At 35.4% G+C, this 26,170-nt stretch overlaps 1 protein-coding gene across 2 annotated transcripts in view; it reads left to right on the plus strand.

The window, feature by feature from the left end:
* LRPPRC (leucine rich pentatricopeptide repeat containing) overlaps window positions 1-26,170 on the plus strand; it is a gene marked incomplete at its 5' end in the record, with an annotated part of 87,582 nt that overhangs the window by 32,510 nt on the left and 28,902 nt on the right. For both annotated transcript variants that reach the window (XM_084261509.1, XM_084261510.1), the window contains 11 exons: window positions 637-664; window positions 2,941-2,998; window positions 4,102-4,208; window positions 4,421-4,498; window positions 4,842-4,895; window positions 5,606-5,719; window positions 6,933-7,063; window positions 8,519-8,604; window positions 10,229-10,433; window positions 18,448-18,572; window positions 19,238-19,344. In XM_084261509.1, coding sequence (XP_084117635.1) covers window positions 637-664; window positions 2,941-2,998; window positions 4,102-4,208; window positions 4,421-4,498; window positions 4,842-4,895; window positions 5,606-5,719; window positions 6,933-7,063; window positions 8,519-8,604; window positions 10,229-10,433; window positions 18,448-18,572; window positions 19,238-19,344 — 1,093 coding nt within the window. The remainder of the gene's footprint in view (window positions 1-636; window positions 665-2,940; window positions 2,999-4,101; window positions 4,209-4,420; window positions 4,499-4,841; window positions 4,896-5,605; window positions 5,720-6,932; window positions 7,064-8,518; window positions 8,605-10,228; window positions 10,434-18,447; window positions 18,573-19,237; window positions 19,345-26,170) is intronic.

The raw sequence follows: 26,170 nt of genomic DNA on the forward strand, positions 1-26,170 counted from the left end.
GAAGGGGTGTATTTATGAAGTTCCATTTTTGTCTTGTTCTATGAGGGGAGAAATGGGAGTTCTTCAATGTTTTCTGGTTTATATTTTCTATTTATCTTACTGTAATAAATAGTATACCTTAAGAGATTTTATTATTATATTGGTATAAATGCATTTATAGCTGCCTGTAGTTACCGGTCTGTACTAAAAACCTAGTTTTAATGCACAGGAATATAGATTTTTGCTCTAGCAAATCCCAAGTATTAGTGTTTGCTGTGTAAATTGTGCCTTGCTTGAGTGAAGCTTGTTTTCTTGAAATGCTAAATAGAATGAAATCTGAAAAAAATGCAATTAGGAAATGTTAAAAAAATGAACAATAAATAAAACTAAAAGATATTATTTCTACCCTTAGAGTTATCCATATGGGCTGCTTTGTTATTTTAAGTTATATATAGCAGAAACTATGACCTTTTGCAGCATAGTAAAAATTACAATACTTAATCTGTACAAAGTTGGTTTTGACAATATGTGCAATTACTGTATTATAATTTAAATAATTTAATAAGAATCTCAGTGTTAATGAATTGTGGTTTTTTAAAGATAAAAGTGAAATAATTTTGTTGCTTTCAATTTGTTATCCTTTGCTGCCCTCTTCAGCTCAAACGATGTACATCTTTGGTGCAAGGTAAGTGCTGATAATGCTGTAAATAAAAGCAAGTTCTTTAGGCACCGCATCTTTATGGTTCGTTTCTGTAAAACTGAATTCTGAACCTGATAATTTGAGACCTGATTTTAATTTGAGCAAGGTTTTTGTCAGTGGCAGGTTGTACAAATGTGTGAAATTTGAGTTTTCAAATTAGTTAAGGGTAATTGTGAAAAATAAATGTGGTGTTACCATGCAGTGTAGCTTATGCTACTCCAGTTTCTAGATCATTGTTATATCTGAAGATAGTATGTAGTCATAGCTTCTGGAATAAAGCTGACCATGTTGTGCAATCTGACATTGTTCAGTTCCCTTCTCCTGCCTTCCCTAAACTTTTTTCCTGACGCTAAGCTACTGCTAATAGAACAATAAGGCACAGTTAGCATTTTAAAGTTTCTGTCAAATAACTTAAAACTGTGAAGGCAAAGCTAGATGAAAGAAATCACCTGGGTGAAGCCAAGTTGCCTTGTCCTCCTTGCCATGGGCTGCATTAGAAAGACACTGCAACCGAACCTGGTCGAGAAATTTTGCAGAGTGCTAGAATAAAGGAGACATTGAGAGATACTGCCTGGGATGTGGTTACAGAATTTGGGAAAGAATGCACTATGTTTTTTCTTTCTCTTTTTTTTTTTTTTTTTTTTTGATCCTCCCCCCCTCCTTGATACTGTACCTGCTGACTAACAAACTTGGGCGTGGGTTGCTGTATATTTTGGATTTTGTGAAGAAATTATGGCATGAAGTGGAAATTGTAATTTGGAATGATTTATACAAATCAAATTGTAATTTGGAATGGTTTATATAAAACAGGTGCAGATATCTTTGTATTTTACTACCATTTTCTGTTGTGTGAAAATTATAGTGAGAGGATGTTTTTGTCCTCTGCCTCTATCTTGCGTTTTCTGGATTAAAAGGAAAAAAAAAGGCAGGGAGAGAAAAAAAGGGAATCTCTTATTACTCTTATTAAGATACTGATTTTGAAGGATGGTCAGAGGACAGATGAGGTAGTACCTAGAGTTACTTCTGTTGTTCTCCACGGTGGAAGAAAGATAGTTTTTGTTTTCTTTGTGTTTGCTCATAAAATTTATCATGTATTAACCTTCTAAAATAAGAAATGCTAACTTGAGAAATAAATACATGCTTAAAATTAGAAATAATACCACACGTTTTTTTCCCCTCTATAATCCACCCTTTTGGTATTCTCTGAGATTTGGGGTTTATTGTAGGTGGTTCTGTGTGTTGATTTGTCATAGTAGGACAAGGGCTAAAGGGCAGAAGAAAGCTGTAGTTTAACTGTCCACAGTGTAAGTGGTGTTGGTAGAATGAAAAGTGATAGGTAATGGTATTCTCTTGCACATTTAGTATTTTCAGTCTTTATTAATTCATTTTCATTAACAGTTGAAGCTGAAGCTTCCTTTTATTTCCTCATTACTTAAAACACAGCACTTCGACAGTGGGGATGCATCTCCCTCTAACTACTTGCAGATTGCCTTCTAGAATCACGGCAAAATTCTTGAAATACTTAAAATTTTAACCAAGGTGATGCAGTTTCCTTTAAAACAATCAAATGGATTTTTGAAGTGATGTAATTTAGGTGAAGGTATTTGTAGATAAGATGTGGGGGCTTTGGGGTAAATGCGGCTTTTTCTCTGATGAAGTGAAATTTACGTATTCCTTCAGTTTGTGTGACTGACAGAATGTGTGCTAAATTTAGTCAAATACAATTAATTTTTATGGAGGCTTATTTTTGTCATTCAGAATAGCATTTATTTACAACATCTGTACTAGTTACCTTAGATCTAGCAGAGTGTCATAAATCATGTTCCTCTATTTTCTTTATGTATTTGTTTCGTTCAAAATAGTAATAAAGTAAAGCTTCATGGGCCAAATTCAGCCTTTCTGTAAATCAGAACATAATTGTAGCATCTCCAGCAGTGACACTGGTTAATATTTGCTTTAAGCAGTGTCATATGATAGATAACTTTTCTGTAGAATGATACATAAACAGAACACTAGAGCATCTGTCTTATTGCCATACCTCAGAAAGCATTTCTGTTTGCAATATATATATATATATTTTTAGAAAACCTATTATTTACAAAAAAAAACCTTCCTTGTATTTCTTAGGGAATTACTATGATGTGGTAAAGAATAATACTTTAACAGAGAAATGCTTTATTATTTTGAGAATTCAATTTCAGATACTATTTGTCCTTGCTTGCTTCTTTTGGCTGCAATGTACGATTATTCTGTCTCACCAGATAACAGAACTGTTGTACAAGGATGAACGTTATTGCCTGACGCCTCCAGGACCAACTGGTAGAGTTTCAATTTCTATGATTGTAACTTATCCACAAATCCGTTCTTCTGTGTAATGATGGGTTTGAGGGATTACAACAGTAAACACTGATTGCTTCTTTTTGAAAGTGAAATTTGAAAACATGTTGGGTAAAATCCTGATTCGAATAATCAGAGCATATTTTGTGAGAACCATGAGATCTTTTTTTTTTTTTAGAATTATAAATAAATCTTGTTGATAACAATTTATTGACCAAAACCAGAGATGTAGGATTGAACACAGTATCAGTGCTTAAACACTTCAAAAATAATTCTAAAAAGCAGTATTTCTACCTTTAGTAGCTCCTTTGATTTTTGTGAAGCAAAATGGTACTTAGCATTTCAAATCTTCTGCTTTGAAATAAGTGTACATTTTGGATTAATCTGATTTATTAAAACTGGAGGTTTTTTCCTTCTGTTAGGGCTGGAGGGGGCAAAGAGGCATGGGGAAAGCTAACCTTTGAGAAGACAATAAATGATGCCCTTCTTATTCTCACCTACAGGACCCTATATATTTTCACACTTGCATAGATAACAAGCTTAGAAATATTTGCTAAAATCTGTTTATATTCATTTCATGCAACTTCTTCAGTATTAATTGATCTAATGGTTAAAAATATTTTTAATGTTTTTATGTTACTATCATAATACTTAACGTAGCCTGGAAATGGGATATAATGGGTAAAATGTACAGAATAAATATGCAAAGTGTTAGAAATCTGTTTTTTCTTTTGAGCAATGACAAAATATTTGTGGCAACTATTTGGGGTAGCGGGCAGGAAAGGGGGGGAAGGCCTTGGGCAGTACCACTTCTGTCACACAGTAGTGGAAAAAATAGATTGAAGTAAGATTCTGTACTGAAAAGCTGTCACTAGGTCTGAAAATAATTAATATTCCTTTCACTCACCAGTTAGATATGTGCTCCCAAACCACATAATCTCTATGCCTCAGTGATCATTGTTGCCATTTCAGAGCCTCTCATCAGGGTGACATCTCACACCAAAATGATTTCTTATAAATTAATCTTGATAACATGACAGTCTCGGTAATTTTAGTGGAATGCTTTCTCTTGTTTTTTTCCACAGAAGCTGTTGGCTATTTTCTTTATCACTTGATTGACAGCATGAGTGACTCAGAGGTACAGGCCAAGGAGGAGCGTTTGAGACAATACTTCCATCAGCTGAAGAAGATGGTACCATTTCATTTTTTGCTACATAATGCCTGTCCTGCCTGACATGTATCTATTAGATTTGAAATTGCTGCTTTTAAGTACAACCAGACCACTTCTCAATGACATGCAAGAGCTGGAGACTTGAATTACGCCTGAGATAATTTCTGTTAGACAAATTTCACTTTGGTTGTGTTTCAAAACTCATATAATTTTTTCCCCACCTCTTGGTACAGAATATAGTTATCCCTGCAACCTACTGCAGCGGCATTTGCAGACTGCTGGACTCCTCTCAAGTTCCTGAATTAAGTAAGGTCTGTGGTTCTATAGCAATTACTTTGAAGCTAAAAAAAGGAGTATCTGTACTCTGTGAATATATTCTCCTTAGCAAAATAAATACCTTTATGCAGTGATTATATGTAAGCCTTTTAACTTTTCCATGATTTTTCACTGTTGAAGCTGGTTTTGTATATGAAACTTTCAGAGGCATACATTTAATAAGAGGTTTTTCAAATCAATGTAATAATGCTGCTGAGTACAGCTTTTTTTTCAACTTTGCAATTAACTAATTTGAAAGTTTTTGTCATGTTCTGTGAATTTGGAGATTGAACTTTTTTGGAGGGGGTTAGTGATACCTTTGTCTTACTACATTTTTAGGATGCGAGGTTACTGTGTCATAAAAAACCCTTGTCGCCAGACAACATTCCAGAAGTAAGTAAATTCACAGATAGCTGTGCCTGTTCTTACTGTAATAATACTGTTTGGATGTGAGTTTTACAGAAAATGTAATCGCTAGCTTTCAGATCATGGAAGTATATTAATGTTATTTAAATCTACCTTTTGATGTTCAGAGGTTACCTTCCAGAGTAGTAAAGGCTATTCAGATTCTCACCTAGACCTGCTTCATAACCTCAGAGTTGGCTGAGGCTTCGTGCCTCAGTTTCCCTGTCTGGTAAATATTTTCTTTGAAAGTTCTAGTTAGTTAACAGTGGTAGTGTGAGGCTTAATTCGTGTTTGTAAATTACAGTGATCCGCTTGAGTGGCAGGAACCATATAAATCCACACTGCTTCTAATGGTGGAGTGTCAAGTCTTTACATCTCTGATCTGAGCAGAGTGGAGATGGAAAAAGAAACAGGCTTCTGTTCCCTACTTTCCTGAGCACAAAGAACAGAGTATGAGAGAAATAGTAACGTTGACCTTTTGTAGATGTGCTACTTAGAATACAGTAAAAAAAGCATTGACTCAAATCTTCAATTAGGGTGTACTGTTTAAATGGATAAAAGCACCTTAAATGATTAAGAAAATTCTTATAGTGTGAAAGAAGAAGATTATTTTGTCTGTCTCTAATAGAAGTGATCCGACAAGTTGTTCAGGGAAGGGTGTTTTTGCAATTCACATTCTTTCTGTTACCTCCATTTAGAGTGCTAAATCTGACGTGTCTGCTTTGGAGAAGAAACTAGAAAAGCGAAAAGCTGAAAACCAGCCTATTACAGATGTCTTGAAACAACTCATACACGCTCTTTGTGAAGAAGAGGTATCTTAAGCAATGCAGAGATAATTGGAAACACATAGCTATATTTTTAAAGGGACATAAATGACGGTATTATGGAAAGACATAGTTAAGCAAAGACAAGTGCAGTGCTTGAGGTTTCATGGTTTGATGCTTATAAATCAAACATAAGTGCAAAAAGCAATTAAATCAAAAGGTTAACTAATTTCAACAACACCTTGAATGGCATGTTTTGGGGTTGCTGAAGTTTGTTTACAATAATCTGCAAAGTGAATGATAGTAACAGCTGTGATAGGTTTATCATACATGCCAAATGTCCTTTCAAGCCATGGCTCCGGTCTCTTATATCTAGATTGTCAAGCAACTGATACATGCACTAGTCATTTGCAATTCAAATATTACTAGGTTGTTAATGCAGGGATTGAAATTCCATTTTCCTGCAGGAGGAAAGCTCTTCTGAGATAAAGGGTCTCTTGCCTTCATTCGGCAGGCGTCCAGCTGTAGTTTACATTCATTTAGTGTGTGTCTGTAATTTGTGGGGTATCACCACACTTTTATTCAGTTTCTTGTTCAGTATGATCCTGCCTATAAAGCTGTATATATAGGAGCAGTAGCAGTCGTGCAGATGATAGCACAATATTCTCTGTTGCTAAGAATACAGTTTAGAAAGAGTGATTCTCAGCTGTCTGTCTCTACGATTTTTGCATATGAAATAAGACTAGAAGCGAACACCATTGTAAGTTCAAAGGGGTCAACTGTATGAATAGGAATGTATCAAAAAATAAGCTTTCTACGGGATTGTTAAGCAGTTTCTTATTCTTTAGAAAGTAGTTTTGTTGTGTGCTTGGCAGAGTACCAGGTGAAAATTGTTAGAGTTCCAAATAAACAAGAACTGTTTTGGAGTTTGGGTTAATCATGTTTCTGCTGTCTGTCTGGATTTAAAAAAAAAAACAATAACTTACACTAAAACATGCTAGAGACTTAAATGTAAAGCAAGAAAATTTTTTTAGAAATCTCCCCTCAAGTTAATCTAAAAGGATTTTAGAAAAATAGTAATTTCTGCTCAATAACTTTGACCCTTAAAATTCACTAAAGCATTACAACACTGTTTTCAAATACAATCTTACACTACTAAAAGCACTAAAGCAGTCATGTAACTGCACGCTGAACACACAAGAATCATAATGTCATACCGACTTTTCCTCTAGTTCACATCTTTGCTTTGTTCCTTTTTTAGAATATGCAAAAAGCCCTTGAAGTGAAAGCCAAATACGAACCGGACATGGTTGTCGGTGGCTATGCAGCCTTAATAAATTTGTGCTGTCGACATGATAATGTAGAAGAGGCAATGAACCTGAAAGAAAAAGTGTAAGTACACCGGCACTGAAACATGTCACAGAGATTTATGCTGATACACAGACCTTGTTGAATTAAGTAGGTTGACTATTAACCCCCTCATCCATTTTTAATTAGTTTTCCCCACCAATGTATGTGCATTTAAAACAGTCAAGGGTGGGTTTTTTAAAACAAAAAATTTGCTATGTATAATTGAATATCAGAAGCAGCTACTTTGTATGGTATGTATTACCCCACTCTTCTCCCCCTCCCCCCCGCCCCCCCCCCCCCCCCCCAAAAAAAGGGGGGGGGAAATTACTGTTTAGGATCTGGTTTTATTTTAAACATACATAGTGTCTAACTGAAGCCTGGCTTAATTTAAGGGTAAAATGTACCTGGTTTGTGTGTTAGAAGGCATCTAGAATGTGTTTAGAATCTGCTGCACCTAAACTGTCTTTAGGATAGCAGTGTGACGTTACTTAAGACTGTCAACAAGCGTTCTACTTCACAATTTTCATTTTCAGAGATTTGTATCTTGGCTGTGAAAATTAGCTCCAAACTAAGACAATCTGTGCATGATTTATCCCGGAGTAAATTCTCAGAGATGATCTTTCTGTTTGCCCCTTCCCTTTTTCCCTTGAAAGCTTCCCTTCAGTCTGATGCTACAGTGAATATAGAACCAGATACCTGATACTTTTAGGTTCTGTCTCATATACGCTGGCGAAGTACTTGCTTTGGTTTTACAGTAGGGTAGCAGGCAAGTGCTTGTTGCACCTTGCTAGCGTTTGAAATTATGTGAAATGATTGAGCTGTGAGTATCAAGAAACTTGCCACTCTGCAGGTCCCGGTGGCATACTGGTTTTGGCTGTACTACCGCTCATGTAATCGCTGTTGTGAGCTTGTGTGAAGTGATGTTGAGTCTTCTAGTGGAGTTCCACTGCAGTGGCATGTTTTTACTGATCTGCCTCAAGTGTAGCATAATAGATTTCTGAGAAGCGACTCTTGGACTTGTTACAAAAAGAATCAACAGAGAGGGAATTAATTTTAAAACTTCCGAGGGAGTAGGGGGGAACCAAAACAAATACATAGCAGAAACTCCAGGGAGTAGCTTTTAACCTGTTACTATGGGCAGTAGTTTCATATTCTTATTTCATATTCCCTGCCCCAGACATGTGGCCTGAGTTTTCTTCCCAGGCTCCTGGGAAATACCCCATTTTGTGCAGTAACTGCCAAATAATTATTAAAAATATTTGGCTCTCTAAAATATAACTTTTGAGGGTTTGGGATGGGAAGGTGTGTAGATAATATTTTTTAAATCATGTTTTAATGGTGCACTATTTCCAAGTCTATCAGATTTTTTTTTAATTCTTATATCTTCTAGCTCTCAATGCTGTTACTTTGTTATGTAATTTTTAAAAATAGATCATTAAGCTGAATCCACAAAATGTGAACTTCTGTTGATAAATTTCTTAATGTTTGAATTTCTAGCTTCCCTCAGAATTCACCTGTTGCTCTTGACACTGGAAAGTACGTAGCACTGGTAGAAGTCTTAGCAAAGCATGGTAGACTAGAAGGTAATCCATTTGCTTTCATTGTGTGTTTCTGCTATATAATAAAGGTATCTTGCTTCAAGAATAAAAATGAGTTGATATTAATGGTATATCACGTCCTGAAAAGTGCTTGAACATTTTGCATACAAATTTGCATGTGAATTCAACCAGAGATGCTTGGACAGTGCAGGCCATTAGTTTTAATGGATTGGCAAGCTTGTCATTTACATTTGCACAGCTCAGTGCTTTTTGCATTTCTGCAGCTAGTTTTTATTAGCATTGCTGTTTGGATTGAGTTTGAAGATCATGACTTATGGCACAAATTGTGTATGTGCCTAGACTAATGGCTTTGTTTTTGCTTAAGAAGGTCTGAAGGCTGAACGTAAAACCTATAAACATAACCTCCTCATAAGAGCCAAGTACTGCAAAAAATCATTTAACTTTTTATAAAGTATATATTTTTCTGTTAGTATTCTTTTATGTGTGTGTTACTGAATTTTAGAGTCAATCTGTCAAACTGCCTGGAAATTTTGGCTTTTAATGAGCGTTCTGCAAACTGCCTATTTTGTATTTCTAGATGTTTGCATTAAGCTGTTAGCTCTTTAATTTCTGTAATTTAGTCTAATATAATTCTGTAATTTACATCATTTGGTTGATCTTTAAAAGAACTTTAGACTGTCATCAGCTTCAAAAGGTGATTCTGAATATCGAGTTCTGTGATTTTGTAGAAGGTTTTAACACCATAAAAGCGTAGTCTGAGCCTAGGCACAAAATACTCTGATTTTATATAGAACACTATACAATAAAAGAAAAAAGCTAATGTAAGGCATTTTTTTCTTGTAAGATCTTTCTTTGAAATTTGTCTTGGCCTCTTATTAAGCTTACTGTTAGAAAAATAACAAAGCTGATGTTTTCAAAATCATAATAAATCAGATCATGACCACCTCTGCATTAAGCAGTTTGAAAAGATTAGCTTGCTTTTAAGAGCATAAACGTCCCTTGGAAAATAAAACAATTCATAAATGTAGCCAAATGTAAAGTGGTCAAAACAGTCTGTGCAATAATTAAGAACATTACAAAAATGCACTTATTCCATATACCAAAATGTTTGTTTCTGCCTTACTAATGAAGCTTAATGAACCTAATGTTTTAACATGCAGTCTGTTAGAAAGCTTTCATTGGCTCTCCTTGGCTAATTAGTATCGACACAGCAAACAGGCCCTATCGGTATCAGACCATTAGTCTGGCTGTATATACAGTGTAAACATATCTTTATTATCTGGCCTCGTGACAAGCCATCTGCTGAAGAAACAATGGAGTGATTTAGCAGATGTTAGCATTGAATGATAAAAGCATCCATTTACTAGAATCTTGCAGCTATAGGGCAGACTATACAGGGTTATGTGGTGCAGAGTGGGCACACAGTTCCTATCTATAATTTGTAGTCAAAGTTGCAGCAAAATGATAAAACCATGCTATTGTGGATTTATAATTGTAGTCTCGTTTAGAAATGCAAGTAGTAATTAACTTGAAATCGGCATTATACGCCAGAATTTACATTCCTGCTGGGTTTGAAATGCTGTTTTAATAGCAGTTTGTTTTCCCTACATGAAATTACCTAAGGGTCTTTTGTGTTGTTTCATTGTAGATGCTATTAACATTCTAACGGAGATGAAAGAGAAGGATGTTCCTATCTCAGACAGAACAGTTGCATCTCTTTTCCGCATTCTTAACGCCGCTGCCATGCGAGGTGAAGTCGAAACTGTGAATCGATTACACGAGACCATTGTGAACCTGGGGTTGGCAGGAACTGCTGCCCTTCATTCCACTCTGATTACGGTTCACATTGAAAAGTAAGCTATGTTTGGGCTTCAGAGGAAACAAGTTATGATACGATGTTTATTTGTGTGCTATGACCTGTCTACACTATGCACAGCTGCCCGTTCACGTTTCCAAGTGCTCATGCACGTAAACATGCACGCGTGCACGCACGAATAATACGGAAGTGATTTAGGAATACTAATGAGCAAATATGTTTTCTTTAGTTAGGTAAGTCCGTTTTCATCAGTTATAGATCACGTCACAGTCTCTGGGAACAACAGCTGTGCTTTATGGACACGGCAGAGATGGAGTGGCTGTGTATTGGAATATGCTTATGAATTAGTTGGTCCTAAAGTCTGTTTGACACGATAGCTCTTCAGAGCATGATATGTATAGTCTCAGCTCTTGTGGTTAACTAGTATGCATTTTCCCGTGAAAACAGCGTTATTTTGCTGTGCCGTCTCAGGTGAGTTGAAGAGCAGTGGTTGGACGCTGAACTATTTTTAATTCAAATAATTTGATGTTATTGCCAAGAGTCTGCTATGTTGCTGAATTTAAAACTCAAAGGAAGTACTGTCCCAATTTGTCTGTTGTGATTCTCCACACACACACCCCCCCCGTCCCCTGCCATTTAGTACAGTTTATTAGAGAAAAGGAAGTTCATAACGTACATTCTGGCAGGAAGTATCTGTAATGGCATGTGTCATGTCATTTTGCGTATTTTTTCATTAAGAGAGTTTTAGGATATTTCTGTTAACATATGTATGAACTATATAACAATTTCATGCTAAAAATGACATGAGTCCCTTTCACTTCCTTTACCATATGTACAATCCTCTTATTTTTTTTTTTTCTTATGTCATTTATGTGGCTGCTGGATTTTAATCTCTTGCAGCCAGAGTGATTGATCAGTCTCTTTCAGTTGGCTTCATGTGTATGAAATGTTTTTGGCATAAGTATAATACCTATGAAATATAACATATTGATATTATATATAAAATTACCTGTGAAATAAGTGAATTTTTTACTTACTTATCATGTAAGCACCAAAGATGCTTATTAATTTTTTTGTTAAATTGTAGGGATTTTTAGTTCTCTCAAGGTTCTGCATATGTAAAGTGTGTATAACATTTTCTGTATTCAAAATTCTTGTCAAAAAGGTGTAATTCTTGACAGATGTATGTATATACTCTTCTAAAAAGAGTATTTTACTGGAGTGGTCACCAGTTAAGAATACACTGAACATCATGTCAGTCAGCAGAACTGCCTTGGTTACATCACAGGACAAGGCAGATGTTTATGAAAGTAATTTAACTGCAATCATATGTAACTAACATGTCGGAAAAATATCTGATATGCTTTGCAGTGTGCAGTAAGAACAGCTGCATTTTACATAATTGCTTTATGCACGTTGACATGCAAGCTCTATGTGGAGCTACTTGGGTTCTTCTCACTTCAGAAGCAGTATATGATGATACAAGGATGTGAGGATGTGTGGATGCAAAGAACCGTAGAGGGTGTAATTGTAGTTCAAATCCACATTCTTGCAGAAAATAAATGTTAGGTAAAACTTTTTAAAAAGGGACTCTATGGCTACAAGGCACAGGTACTCACCTGTATAACTTGTATTTCATAAGTGTATGAAAATAAGATACAAAAGTAAGCTCCTTTCCTATGGGTTTTACTGCTGTCTTACGGGTGCAGAGACTCGGATCCTCTCCAGTGTCAGACAGAACAGAAGGGGGAAGCTTTTCCCACGTAATTCGCTTGGGAGGAATAACTGAATTGCACAGATGATTGTTGTGGGTTTTTTTTCTAAATTTATTTTGTCTTAGAGATAAGAAATTTTGAAAGTTATGAGTGACTGAAATAAGTGTTAGTCATTTCTTACAGTAGTAGTGCTTACTACAGCTTGAGTATCATGCTGAAATGCTGTGATTTAGCTGCAGGTCATCAGCATGCCTCTGAAATGATCTCTGGGATTTTTTTCACTGTTCCACAACAGCAGTTGTGCTTATGTTTTGTGTTCTTAATTTATTTCAAACTTTTTAATTACTTGTAAAAGAATCTGTGGAGTGCTTTTTAAATTTTCAACAATTCTAAGTGTAAAATGTTTTCATCTACCCTTTTTCTCTGTACCCAGTCCAGAATATTCTGAAATCCTTGTAAAATTGACTGTTAAAAGTGACAATTTGTAGCAGAGCATGGAAAAGAAAAAACTATTGATGAACAGTATAACTTGACAAAAGTTATAGAAAAAAAAATTCCAATATTCTACTGGAATGGACATTTTGCCTTCAATATTTTGAGAAATATTTAGCTGAAGTAACTAGAGAGAGGAATCATACTATGTCGTTTGGTTTTTGTTTGATTTTTTTTTTTTTTTTACCCTGTGTAAATTTAAGGGGAACCATGCCCTTCTTGTAATCATGATTTTTATTTATGACTGAGCAGTTTCTCAAGATGGTGGAATCACATTGAAAATCGAGACAGTCCACATGTGGAATCACGGTCTGTCATCCAGGTGATGAGCCTGCCTTGAGCAGCATGACAAAAATCTTAGTTTTCAAAATCTGCACGCCTGTGAAGAACTTGTACGTTTTTCCTCAGACATTTTGAACTTTTGGACTGGTTCTTCTAATTGATAATAATTGGAAAAGGTTGTGTTACCTATACCACACAAAATTCACTACTATTTTAAGGATTGCAGTGGCTTTTACCTTCTCTACCAACTCTCAGGGGAAACCTATTTAAACATAAACCATTTTACAAAACCGATCAGGTTTGTGAAGCAAACCTGATCAATTGCTATCTGATACACAAATAATACCTATTTACAGATAGAGTAACTACTGATGATTTTTTTTCTTCCAAGAAAGCTACACAAGCTAGCTTATGTACAACCAAAAATAGGAATACACATCTTAAAAACTTGATGTGGTTCCTGTCTCTTCGTTAACAGTTTTGTTTCTGCTCTCCTTAAATAATATAATCTCTGAGAAAAGAAGCAAAACAGAACTCCTTCAGGTTTGAAATGTATTAATTCCTGATATCGGTAAGCAGAGGGAAGAAAGTTTACAGGTAAATGATGAAAACATTGTTACAATCTGTATGAAGAAAACATTTTGTGATTTAAGGTTAGCGAAGACACACATTTTGTATCTGTATTTTAAATGATCAAAAGGCTACAACTGGAATGTGTTTCTTTAAAAACAGTCAGTGTATTTTAATACAGCATTGTCCAGTAAAGCATTGTGTGTGGGTTTGGGATTAATGCTGTAGAAACCCATTTTGCTTAGTTTGTTATGTAGCAGATACAGTGTGAATCCTGTGCCTTGACAATTGTTCTTCTGTTGTTTTGAGAGTTAAATTTTCCTTGATTTTGTGATGGTTCTATAGCACAAGTTAATTGACTTTTAAATTTACTTTTAAGAATAAGCATCTTTTAAAATTCAGCGATATTTTTAGTAGAGAAAAATTAATCTCTAGTGGGGAGAGGTTTTTTCCCTAACTTTCAGCAGCTTTATTTTAATATTTGTATTAAAACTCTTTACGTGTTGCAATGAAATTAGGGATGTTTGGCTCTCTTACTCCATTATTGCAATTAGGAATTTAGCATCATCAGTGCCAAAGGACAAAAGTGTCTCATTTGCCCTATGGGGACAGGACAGTGATAAGATGATTTTTCGTCAAGGATCATTGGGTCGTAATTAAGTTACATTCATGGCTATTGCTTTTTGAAGGATGATTGGTAAATGACAGGCTTCATGTGCTTGGTACGGACAGTGTTCACTAGGGTTTTTTCTCCCTCTGTCAGAAAATCCTGTTGAGTCTGATAATGTAAATGTGGCATTTTATTCTGAACAAAAGAGCAGGGAAATGAGCTATCTTGTCTAATCATTCAGTTGTTTAACACCGACTTCCAGTTTAGACTCAATTGGCTGGAAAGCACTTGACATGTGAAGTTAGTGCTGTTCCGAACGCATGTTTGAGTAAATTTTAAAGTAAGTGACAGCTAAATTGTACCTAGGGAAATTACAAAGCCTTCAACACAGTTAATTTTTTGGGGAGGATTAGTTGTAATTGCAACACCAGTCTCCTTGAAGATTCCTTAGTATAGCAAATGAACAGAAAAACATTTAGCTCTTTCAAGAGCCCGTTCTCTTTTAACAGAATAATTTTTGTAAAGCTGATTGTACCTTGCTGAATTGACTTCCCTCTACACTAACATCTGCTTCAGATTTGTAGAGAGGGATTTGTTGTACCAGTCTACCCTCCACCCCCACCCCAGAGAGTCCCTTTTTTCTTTCTACCTCTCTAGTGATTTCAGGTTTGAGAGCTTTTCAATCAGTAAACCCCTTAGGTAAATTGCCACTTCACTAAAGCTTTATGCATAATGTTGCAGCACTTCATTCCAATTAAAATCAATATTTGGAGTCTTATTTTTATCAGGCAGACTCTCTGGTTGGGAAAGTTGTTTATTACAAGTAAAAGGGTTAGATTTAGTGCTGCATTCTTGATGCAAGATGGGAGTGGCTTGTTGAAATTGGAAGGGGGATGTTTGTATCCGTGCACGTTATAGCCAGTCCTGCTGCAAAGCGTGTTCTGCAAACGTGCAGACATCCGAGTAATTTTGTCACTTCAAATAGCTTTGTGTGAGTAAAATTGCCCCTGCAAATATTTTGGAAGATTGTGCCTGAAGTATCTTGGACTTCTTAGGCATCCTAAACAGAGAGCAGAGGAATCAAAAGCACTTAGGATATCGTAACCCTAGCAATGATTTAGTTGAAAAGTAATGCCAAGGTAGGACTCTTCAGGGTTGCACGGTGGCCAAACACTGTGCAGTGATGACCAAGGCTCCTCCTGTCATTCAAAAAGAATAGTTTATCTTCTCTTTTAGACAAATTAGTTTCAATGGGAGGGAAAAATACTTTAAGTGGAACAGGTATTAGACCTGTACAGATAATATTTATGAGTGACTTAAAGCTGTAGTATCCGGCCAACTCAAAATGAAGTATGGATCGTCTTTGTGCACATTTGAAATGCTATTTTGTCCAGACTTACACTGGAAATCAGACTTTTCCAGCATGGCTATGAGTATATGGGCTTTACTTATTTTTTAACTTGATCCATGCTAATTAAATAGTAATTTTGGAGCAGGCTTTTAACGTGGTAATGTAGTAAGTATTGTTTGGGAGGGTAAAAGGATGTTTGACATGCCTAAGTGTGGAGAGAGACTGCCAGATATTTTCAGATGTATGGCTGTTTGCTAGCTGAGAAATCCTAATGTCCAGATAGTATTTTGTTAAAATGTGGAAAATTTTTTGAGTGCAGTTCTTGAAGTTAGTGAGTCATAACAAGAAACACATTAAAATGTTACCTATTCTTGAAATTTGAATCCTAGTTTACACTGGGTTTTTCTAACAGGACTGTAAAAGATGCTTACAAAAGTAGTTGCTGATACTTACCTGGAACTAATTGCAGTTTGTGACAGTTGAGAAATACTGCAGGTTGTTGAGTACATCACACTCTCAGGTGTACAAGCATAAGCTTAATGCTTTTTCTTTGCAGTAGGAGTGCAAAGGATTTCTTTGTAGAAGCTGAACTTTTATACCCTTTATTGTTTTATAGCTGATCGTTGCCAGTCTTATGGTTCATCTTTTTTATATAAACACCATTCTCTTGCAGTTTACTAAACTGTGGATGCCAGTTGGTTGCTTGACTGTAACAGAATAAATATATCAGATTTCAATAGATTCAAAACAAATGTCTAGTAAATTAGTGTGTAAGATACCGACCTCCTTAAATGCAGACTTATTCAGGCACCGTTGAGCAGTAAGTACAAGTAACAAGTACGGTGTTTCCATTTTTGTTATCTGGGTTCTTTGCTGACTTCTTTTTCCTCTGTGCATACGGTATTAATGCCTTCAGAAGTCTACACTTAGAGACTAGAAAACTCTTAATGTTCCTGTTTGACTGACATTCCAATTACTCATTCATTTATTGATAGCTTTGACCTAAAAACAGTCACTTTAATCCTTTAGGAATACAGCTGAGACAATACTATGGCTGTTTGAGCATCAATCTGAAAAGCTAGATTTATCACTGAAAACTTTAATTTGAATGTATAAATGTTGTTGTGCCTCCTTAGAAATTGAGTAGTTTTCTGTAAAACTGGTTTTTTAGATGTTAACTGAACTTGCATCTAAAGCAGGAGAAAAATACTGATTATATAAAGCTTTATATCTGTCTATGGTAACTACCATAGTATTTCTCTTTTATGACAGTAATCTAGCCTGCAACATCTACTCGCAGTTTTGAAATTAACCTGTAATTTAGTCTTCACCCCAAATGACAAAAATTCAAATGACTCCATGGGGTGCCAGAAGATGCACTGTAAACAGGGCTCAGTAAGGGGGAGAAGGTAGGAATCCATCATCTTTGGTTCATTTTCAGAATGCCAGTATTACTGAACAAAATTAACTCTTCTTCTGTGTCTTACTCTTAAATTTTTTTAAAATACTACCATAGATGAAGGTAGTACATAGTAATCTAGATTGGCCATTCCTTGAAAAAGCAAAATCTGTGCTACACAAGAAATGCAGTGTGAGGAGAGGACATCTGAATTTGGCTTGTTTTAATGGTAATATCTTTATTTGTTAATGTTCAGTTGATCAATGATACAGTTGCTTCGGGAATGCAAAATTGTTATTCCAAGTCAGGTGTTTTATGGTCTTTAGCTGCTGAGTGATTTCTCCTCCCACCAGCTTTTTCGCCCCTTGCCTATTTCCACCACCTTTTTTTTCATAAGCCTTTTGAAATCTAAAATGCACTCTTACTGACATTTTGGCTGCTTAACTACATTTTTTTAATTCGAATTTCAGTTTAAACCTTCCCCTTCAAAGAATAACTTCATGTGTTGCTTTACCAGCATTTCAGTAGTTGTCCTCTGTTGGTTTGGGTTTTTTAAGATTGCGTTCTAATCCTTTGAAAAAGGGTCTATAGTAGATAATTTAGTGCTGTTAGTTGCAGAGTGTAGAATGTTAATGTACATTAGTTGTTATTTTAAGTTCCAAATCTGATTGGTTTTATGGCTTTTGAGTTTTGCATTTTAACTATGTGTATTTCTGAAGGTGTTAATACCATGTATTCAGGGAAAGGTGTCAGTGAAGGACTGAGAAAAAAATAAAAGTATTCAACTTGTTACTGGTACTTGCTGCATTTAAGGAAGACAGCATCTTCCGCTCTAATTTACTGGTGTATGTATACCAGTGTCATGGCCCTATGTAACATAAATAGGTCAGCATAAAATACATTTTGGTACCATAATATATCGTTGAATTAATTGCAAAAGTAACTTTTTTTTTTACTACAGAAAATACACATGTATTCTGATTTTTATATAGAATAAAAAACGCTAGCCCTGCACTTGGGAGAAAATAGAGAACAAAACATGCTTTATATCTAGTGTGTTAAGATATATAAAAAAAAAGTATAAAACAATCTCAAGAGCTGTGGTTAATAGTTAATTTTGGATTAAAAATGGAAAAAAATGAATGACCTTAAAAATTGAAAATGTCTGAACAGAGATATTTGGATGTAATACAATGTGCACAATATTACTTCTAACAAGAGAAATAGAAATCAATCGTATACAAACTGCGTTCTGTGAATTTGGGGTTTTGTCACAGTAGTACACAGTAGAACTTAAGACTTTAACTTAATTCTTGAAGTGCATCCAGTGGTGAAGGCTATTCACAGCTTTGGTTAATTTATGGTGAACAATGGTCACACAATCAAAAATTATACAGCCAGGAGGTGTAAGCATGAGTCTGTGGTTTTGTTTTCATTTCTGTGCCTGTCAAGTATACATGATATTTGTTTGTTGGAAAACTTTCCCCAACATTTAAAAATACCTGTGGCATATTGGGAGTGCGGGGGGATACGCGTTTGGGTTGTAGACTGTTGGATGAATTTTCCAAGACTGGGTTGTGTACTGCCCCTTCATTTGATTGGTTTTATTCTTGTTTTGTTTCATTGCACAAGGGATGACATGCCTGCAGCTCTGGAAGCCTTAATGAACTGTTATAAGAAGTATGGTAAAATTCTTCAGCTGCATAACCTCTACTGTAAACTGGTAGAAAAAGGAGACGCTGATCTTCTGCAGAAGGGTTAGTTGTGTGCAGTCAAATGCTGTCTGGTTATATGGAGTGCTTCTGGAAGTTTTTTCTTCTGTTATTTATATATCATTTCTTTCAACTGAGAGAAACAAAAAAAAAAGTGCTTATATGTGTAACTTTAAAGTGTTTAAATGATGCCTACATTCTTCAGATTGAAAGTTGGCATTTAAAACTAATGTAGAAGAACTAATGTCGGGATAACGCAGCATCAAGCTCTCAAAGTCCTAATACTCTTTAGCTACATGGATTTGTGTATTGATATATGCATGCACACCTATATATATATATTAAGAAACAATATTAACACAACATAGTAGTAAAACTCATCTGTTTTTCAAATAGTTGTGCAGTTAAGAAAGGGGATCTCCACACACTCCACAAATAGAGAGTGCTGATACATGGTCTAGTTTGTTAAACATAATTCCAAATGCAGTGCAGATAAACATAAAAACATTTTAAATACGTTCAACCACAAACCTAGAACACATGGTGTGGTGTGTTGTAATCATTCCATATGTTTCAAAGTGTATTTTTTTATAGCTCATTCTTGGAGTTTTGTGATGCTTGGAAAATATTAGTATTAAAAATATCAGATATATGTATTAACATGCTTTAATATATTTAGCAAATTAATGAAGTTGTTTTTCTCTCTCTAGTTTCAGATTTTATAAGCAGAGAATATGGTGACATGATGGCTCTTTATGATCTCTTCTTCGCCTTCTTGCAAACAGGAAAATACAAAGAGGCCAGGAAGGTCATTGAGGTGGGATTTTAACTATAGTACTCTAATCGTGCAGCTATTTAGACTCTTAATTAGAAACATTTAAAGTTTTTAACCTTTAATTAGACTTGTTCTGTTTCATGTTAATAGAATTCAATCCCAATAATAAAAAAACCTCCTCGACCAGCTTTATTTTGTATAATTACAGTGCAGAAGAGAGACAGTCTTGTCATATATTGAAATTGTTTCCTCACTTTTTCAAATTCACTGTTATATATCAAAATGATATTTGCATATTAAATATCGGATTGTGGAACAATTAAATTAAACTGGCATTCCTGGGTGTAAAGTTGCTAATCCTCTTTCCGAAGGAATTCTTTGTTCTTAAAAGCACTGGAATTTAATTTGCTGCAGACCATGCTCAGATTTATTTGTAATGCTTGTCTACAAGTTAATCAGCCAAACAAGCGCTGTCTGCTACTGTTTGGCATTTAATTTAGCATTTCTTCTCTCTCTCTCTCTTTTTCAGGATAGTAAGCAGCTTATAGGAAGTGGTAGGTGACAAACTTGGTCTATTTAGGATTAGTATATTTTATCTAGACTTGATTGAAATTGTGCTTACTGAAATTGATAAGTCAAAGGGGCAGCTGCACACTCTGCCCAGATTGTGATTATTTTTCTTCTTAACACAGTTGTATGTTTTTAAAATGCTGCATAAGTTTTCTGTTTAGTGGGTGGGAGAAGGCATCTTGCATAAGTAGTAGTACTTTGTTCTCATTGTTTTTGTTATGTACATACATTACTCCATAACCTAGTTTTGGGTTAGCACGAAATACTTCTCACACACACAGTGTCCACCTCAATTTCCCCTAGAATATTTGAAATACCAGTTACCTCTGCTTGACTTACTGAGTAGAAACCTTGCATTTAAAAAAATCCTAACTGAAGATCTGCTTGTTTGTCTCTGGTGGAACAATAGTGTCGTGCTGCGTGGCATGTGGAAATTGCTAAGCACAACATTGAAACACTATTTTAGTTCTTGGAAGGTTTTTTTGAGATCATAGTCTTCTAATATAGAAGAATAGAAATATTAGTATCTGACAGAAGGTGACACTGAGGTTTTTAATAATTAGAATCATAGAATGCTTTGGATTGGCAGGGACCTCAAAGATTATCTAGTTCCAACCCTTCACTAGACCAGGTTGCCCAAAGCGCCATAGAGCATATAGGAAGTAAAAGGAAGAAACATGAGAATTTGAAATAAAACTAAATGAATAAAACTGATACTTGGTGTGATTTAGCAGCTGTTTCTTTCATACTGGCATTTAATTTCTCATTGTATTGGTGGCTGCAGTTCAGCAGTCATGAGTGGAAGCAGATTATCAAATTGCTACGACTTTGAGACTCTGCTTCCTTAATAGGTGCCAAATTATCTCTGTAGATATGCAGTATTGGTGATTGATCATAAATTATTAGCAACCACAAACAAGACAGGCCTAAATCTGAAGTCCTGGCATATATAGAGACTAAAAGGAAGTTTTTCTGGCTTTTTATGCTACTTAGAGTAGGTTTTCTTGTTCTTGCTCAACTTCTGTGAAGTATGAATTAACAGCTTTGGATGTGCTGTTGAGAAAAAGAGGTTTTAAATTTGGAATCTTTAAGAGTGTTCAAGTTTAACCAGGAATAATAGGCATGTATTATACCAGTGGATAAATTGGCATAAAATCAATGGCAATATGGTGTGTTATATCGTAAGTATGCTTTTATTATATAATAATATTAAGTATTTTCAAATACATTTTTTACACTGTCAGTGAATATGCAACTTAAAATTGCTATTTTGCTGAAGAAGAAAATAGCTTTTATTGGTTTAAACCGTGAACAAGTTACTGTTTGCTTCTTTTGTTTGTTGGGAAGTTGAAGTCTTAATGAGTATAATGTGGAAGACGGAGAACAAAGCTGAATGTATATCTTTTTCTCTACTGTTCTTTGTGACTAAATTACTTGGGATTGGCTGCCTCAGATTTGTTTTTCTATTTTCCTTTCTATGAAATAATATTCAGTAAAGATGATCAGCTGGTACTGCTTTCTCTGTTTTAGATGCTGTGTTGTGTATTAGATATAGATTAACTTTCGGCATGTATAGCTGATTGTGGTGGTCAATTGATTTTAGTGATCTCATTTGTTTCAGTAGTATCCATACAGTTAATAACAAATATCTAAAAGGGTAGTTATGAAGCTGAGGAAAAAAATCCCTAGGAGCTAAGGAAATGAAGACCATGGAGGACATGGGGGTTTAAATAGTTACATATTGAAGACCACTGCTTCTGCTTGCTCTTGCTATTTTTATGCATCAGAGTTACCTTAGATTCTTAAGTGAAACTGTGACAAGTGCGGCTTTGAAAAACTTGCAACTCAAAGCCCCAGGAATAGGAAATAACTCTTAATGGGTGACATTAATGTGGAAAGAAGAAGGATAAGATTTGGGTGAGATGAGAAAAAAATTAGGTCAGAGTTGTGTATATGCATTATCTGGTTACAACTGTGTTGTGCATGCATATATAAAAGCTTGTGTTGCATATAATCATAGCACAAAAGCTGAAAGCTCTGGGGCTGGGCAGCTTGTTGGAAGGACAGAAAGCCTAAGCAGAGAATGATAGTATAAAAGAACAAAGTTGAATAGAAAGGGCATGAGGCAAAGAATGCTCCTAACCAATAGTGGAACAAGTAAACTAAAGTGTGTTGTAGTCTGTTGGTGCAAGTGTCATTTTGAAGTGATGCGAAGTGGAGGAGAATCTGTGATTGAGAAGACGGGGCAGGGGGGAATACAGCTAAGTTGTGAGGCTTTGTGGAGTGTGATAAGGTAGCAGTTTGCAATGTTGGTAGACTGCTTTGTTAAACTTCTGGAAGTCTGTTCTTTGTTTTGCGACGGGTAGCTAGAGAAGAGAACTTCTCTGAGGCAGTACCTCCAAATGAGGTACCCCTGGCTGCTCTGTGAAGTACAAGTTTGTTTTCTTCTAGCTGTGTCTGTTGATCCATGAGCCTTTGAAATTATGTTGATAGATGGATGTGCTGGTAGATGCTCTCTTGCTTTCCACTAGAAACAGGTTCTACATCAAAACATGATTTAGCCTTCGATTTCCTAATTCCACCTCAACACATAAGTTAGCTTTTGTCTGGAGTTCTTCAAAGCTGATCATGTTAAAACCATGTTGGCACATCTCTCATCTTGCCCTTTACCATAAGGTCACATATTAGCTTGCTTTCCTTTGGAGTGGCGTAGCTCTTCTTACTTTAGGATTTTTTCCTTACTTAATTTTTTTTCAAGTCAATACATTTTTACTTTAACTAAATTAAACTATGTTAAAATTAATGTAGGCTGAAAGAAAGGGTTGTGAATTTTCAATACATAGGATTACAGGAAAAAAGCACCTAGAAAAAAAAAATAAATTCTTTACCTCTCTTCTGAAATGCTGTCTCGTTTTGAAGATATCTGATAAAATTTTCTCCCGAAGAGAATTCTTATATAATTTTTAATATGTGTTGCTCTGGAGCTCCAGGTAGTAGATCAGAGAGTGTGGAACAGTTGCTTGACCTAATGTTCTTTTAACCCTGGTATATAAATGGTAAGAGAACTTTGGAGGGCCTAATTTCCCAAATCCCTCCAAGACACAGCTGCTTAGTTGTTGCTAGAACTGGACAGTTGGAATTCCCTTGTATCTACTCAGTTATTGACTGCCACTTTATTAACCTGTTTAAGCTGATGGTTGAGATCTGGATGGATGGGAAGGTCATCCAGGAGAGTGAGAATGAAAGAGAGAATGTTACTCCACCTTGGAGGAAACTACTTCCTTCCTTGTTCACCTACTGTTCTGCTATGTTGTTTGCATGATGCATGGAGGTTTAAAGCTTTCACTACCTAAAGCAGTTAGAATCTAGTTTTTGTGGTTATTTCATTCAATTATTTGATTATCTCGGAATTCTGCACTGGGATCTTGTACTAGCACCTGTTTTGCCTACATGATGGTTGGGTATTTTTAGACTTGCCCTTTTTTGTTAATTTATTACTCATGCTGAATATAATTATCAAAATACTCTATGAATCTATGTGTAATGAAGCTCATGGCCAAACTTGGCTCTTTCTGGTAAAGTTGCAAGACATTGGTCATTAAGTACCATAGCAAGTTCTGCAGCAGTGGTTCAAGCAAGACCTATAAATTTGCTTAGCAAGTCTAAACCATATTTTAATGACATAGAAATGAACACTTTTCACCTATGGCTAAAGAATGCGAGGTTTTAAAAGGGTGCTAAATCCATTTCTGCATTGTATTGATAAAATCATTACACCTTAAACTATATTTCATTGGACAGAAATATGCTTCTGTAAAACAAATACAATGGACCAACCAAAACAAGCACCATGTTAAAAAAGATATCAGGTCACTGGAACTTTTAATTAGTTTATGGACTCCTCTGATAGCAGGTAGGAGTTGCTAGAGATGTTCAACTTCACTTTGCAGTTCGACAGATACTTCTGAAAATCTTTCTAGATCAATTCACATTAGCTATTAAGTTAAAATTGCTCCCTCAATGAAAGAGTAAAACTTCTTGTTTCTCTTCTGCTTGTAGTTTTAGTGGAAATGAAGGATTTATGTTATTTGGGTTATAGGGAAGCTCTCAGAACTGTATGGCAATTTTTTTTAGTACAAGACCAATCTGTACATGTTTGCCATCATAAGAGGAACTTCCCCTCACAATGGCAACACGTAGCACATGGCTTCAGAATCCTCCTATCTAGATCTCAATGAAGTGTGATACTTTACTCATCCTGCCCTTGTACTAAATGCACCATTTATATTTAATAGTTAAATATATCGTACCATGTCTCACACATTTCAAGACACTTAGGTGAAGAATTGAGGGGCAAATGGTTGTGGAATGCTTTAATGAACTGCGTTCCAGTGTGAATAAATGCAAGACAAGGCATTTGCTGCTGAAATTCAAGACCTGACAAAAGAACTGTTTTGGGTGAGTTTACTGTGCAGGAATATATCTATCAACAGATGTCAAGTTAATTCTGGAGGTAAATAGATTTAAGCAAAGAATTGTGACATCCACTGTCAGCAGACCTCAAGATACCAGTTGCCATTGGATTTAATCTACCATAAAAACAATGAGAACATTTCTACTTGATATTGAGAGATTACAACCTTCTTTCATCCAGATTGCTTTTTTAAGAGTCTACATCATGAAATTGAGTCTTGCTGATTTTATGCTGGAGATAAACTATTAGAAGATGATTTCTTGATTTCTGACAGTAGGATTTATGGTTTTTAAATGTGTAATTTAATGGTGGCTATATTTAGTGTTTGAATTAACCTATAAAGATATTTTTTTGCCCTGTTAAAAGAAGAATGAATTTTTATTAGAACAAAATTTCAGTTTTTGTGAATGTTGAATGCAAATTGTGTTAGAATAACGGTGGTCTGAGACTGTAGTTTGTAGGGGGTGTAATAGCTTTTATTAGAGTAACTGTATACAACTGAGAGAGAGGGGAAAGGATGAAGAGCTTTTAGGCATGCAAGCCCTATAATTACAAGGAAAGATTATTTTTTTTCTTTCTATTGAGTCCTATTAGTCTAATAAAAGCATTACTTCTCCTTATGAAACTGGACTTTGATACAGCTATTAGTGAAGTTGGATTTTGTGTTGATGCATACATGCATGTTTGTATGTGGGTTAACAAAAAAGTAAGTGCTTACTAGTTCAGTGCTCGTTATTTGGAAGTTCTTAAACACTGTTTTCTTAAAAGAAAGGAAATGACTGTTTCAAATAAATAGATTTGGTAAAGGACACGACTGCTGAACAAATTCCTTCCAGAAAAGCAGTGGCTAAAGTGTTTGGAATGTGGGATTATGGTAGGAGCTGTGCATCCTTTCTTAGCTCTAGGGATTTTTTTACTAGAGTGAAGATACCTCTGGGTTTTATACTGTTGGGTAGTTTTCATTCATCATACATAATAAAAGCACGTTCTAATGCAAAGAGCAAATTTTTTCTCTGAGTCTCAAACGTCATTGAGGATTTTGTATTGAGCGGGGTTTTTGATGTCACCTTTCCTTCTGACTTGATTATTGTTGTGAAGTTCTCTTACAAATGTTTGGGTTTTTTTAAATAATACTGCTTTACTGCATAATTTCTCTTTTTGAAATGTTACCAGTATGTGTGGTATATTCTGATAGCTCTTAAATTTACATCAGTCTCGGTTATGAGTAATACTGAAGTTGTAGAACTATTTCTTATTTTTCTATTGGTATTTTGGAAAATAATCGTGTTTCCTTACATTTTTCTCATTATCTGCCTAACATAAAGTAACATAGATTTCTGTTTGAAGAGGCAAATACAGACTTTGTGGGGAAAAAAGCCACCTTAATGGCAAAAATTTTCTCAGTGGAGACTATAAGCTCTTCATTTTCCTACTATGCACTACTGCTTTTTAGGTAAAAATTAAAATAGTTGCTACCTTGGGTAATTGTAGGATATGCAAAAAGGAGAGCATGAGCTTGAATAGTAATAACTTCCAACAGAAGAGTTAGGGAGGATAAACGTGTGTCCGTTTGTCTTTTGTTAAATATCAGCACAAATAAAATATCAAATGCGCTATGAGTAGGTTTTGAAGGCATCATTTGCTGTGGGGCAACTCCTAATTTTCAGAACTTTGGTGCTGCATTAGAGTACTTGCCCTCATTATCAAACATGAAAAGCAGTCATGTGGAAGGTACAGATTTTATTGTATTCGTGCTTCCATACATTTATCCTTTGCCCCAAAAAGTTGTACAAGTGTCCAGATGTTTCAGATGAGTCTTTCATT

The sequence above is a fragment of the Gallinula chloropus genome, assembly GCF_964237585.1.
Source record: "Gallinula chloropus genome assembly, chromosome: 3".
NCBI classification, from domain to species: Eukaryota; Metazoa; Chordata; class Aves; order Gruiformes; family Rallidae; genus Gallinula; species Gallinula chloropus.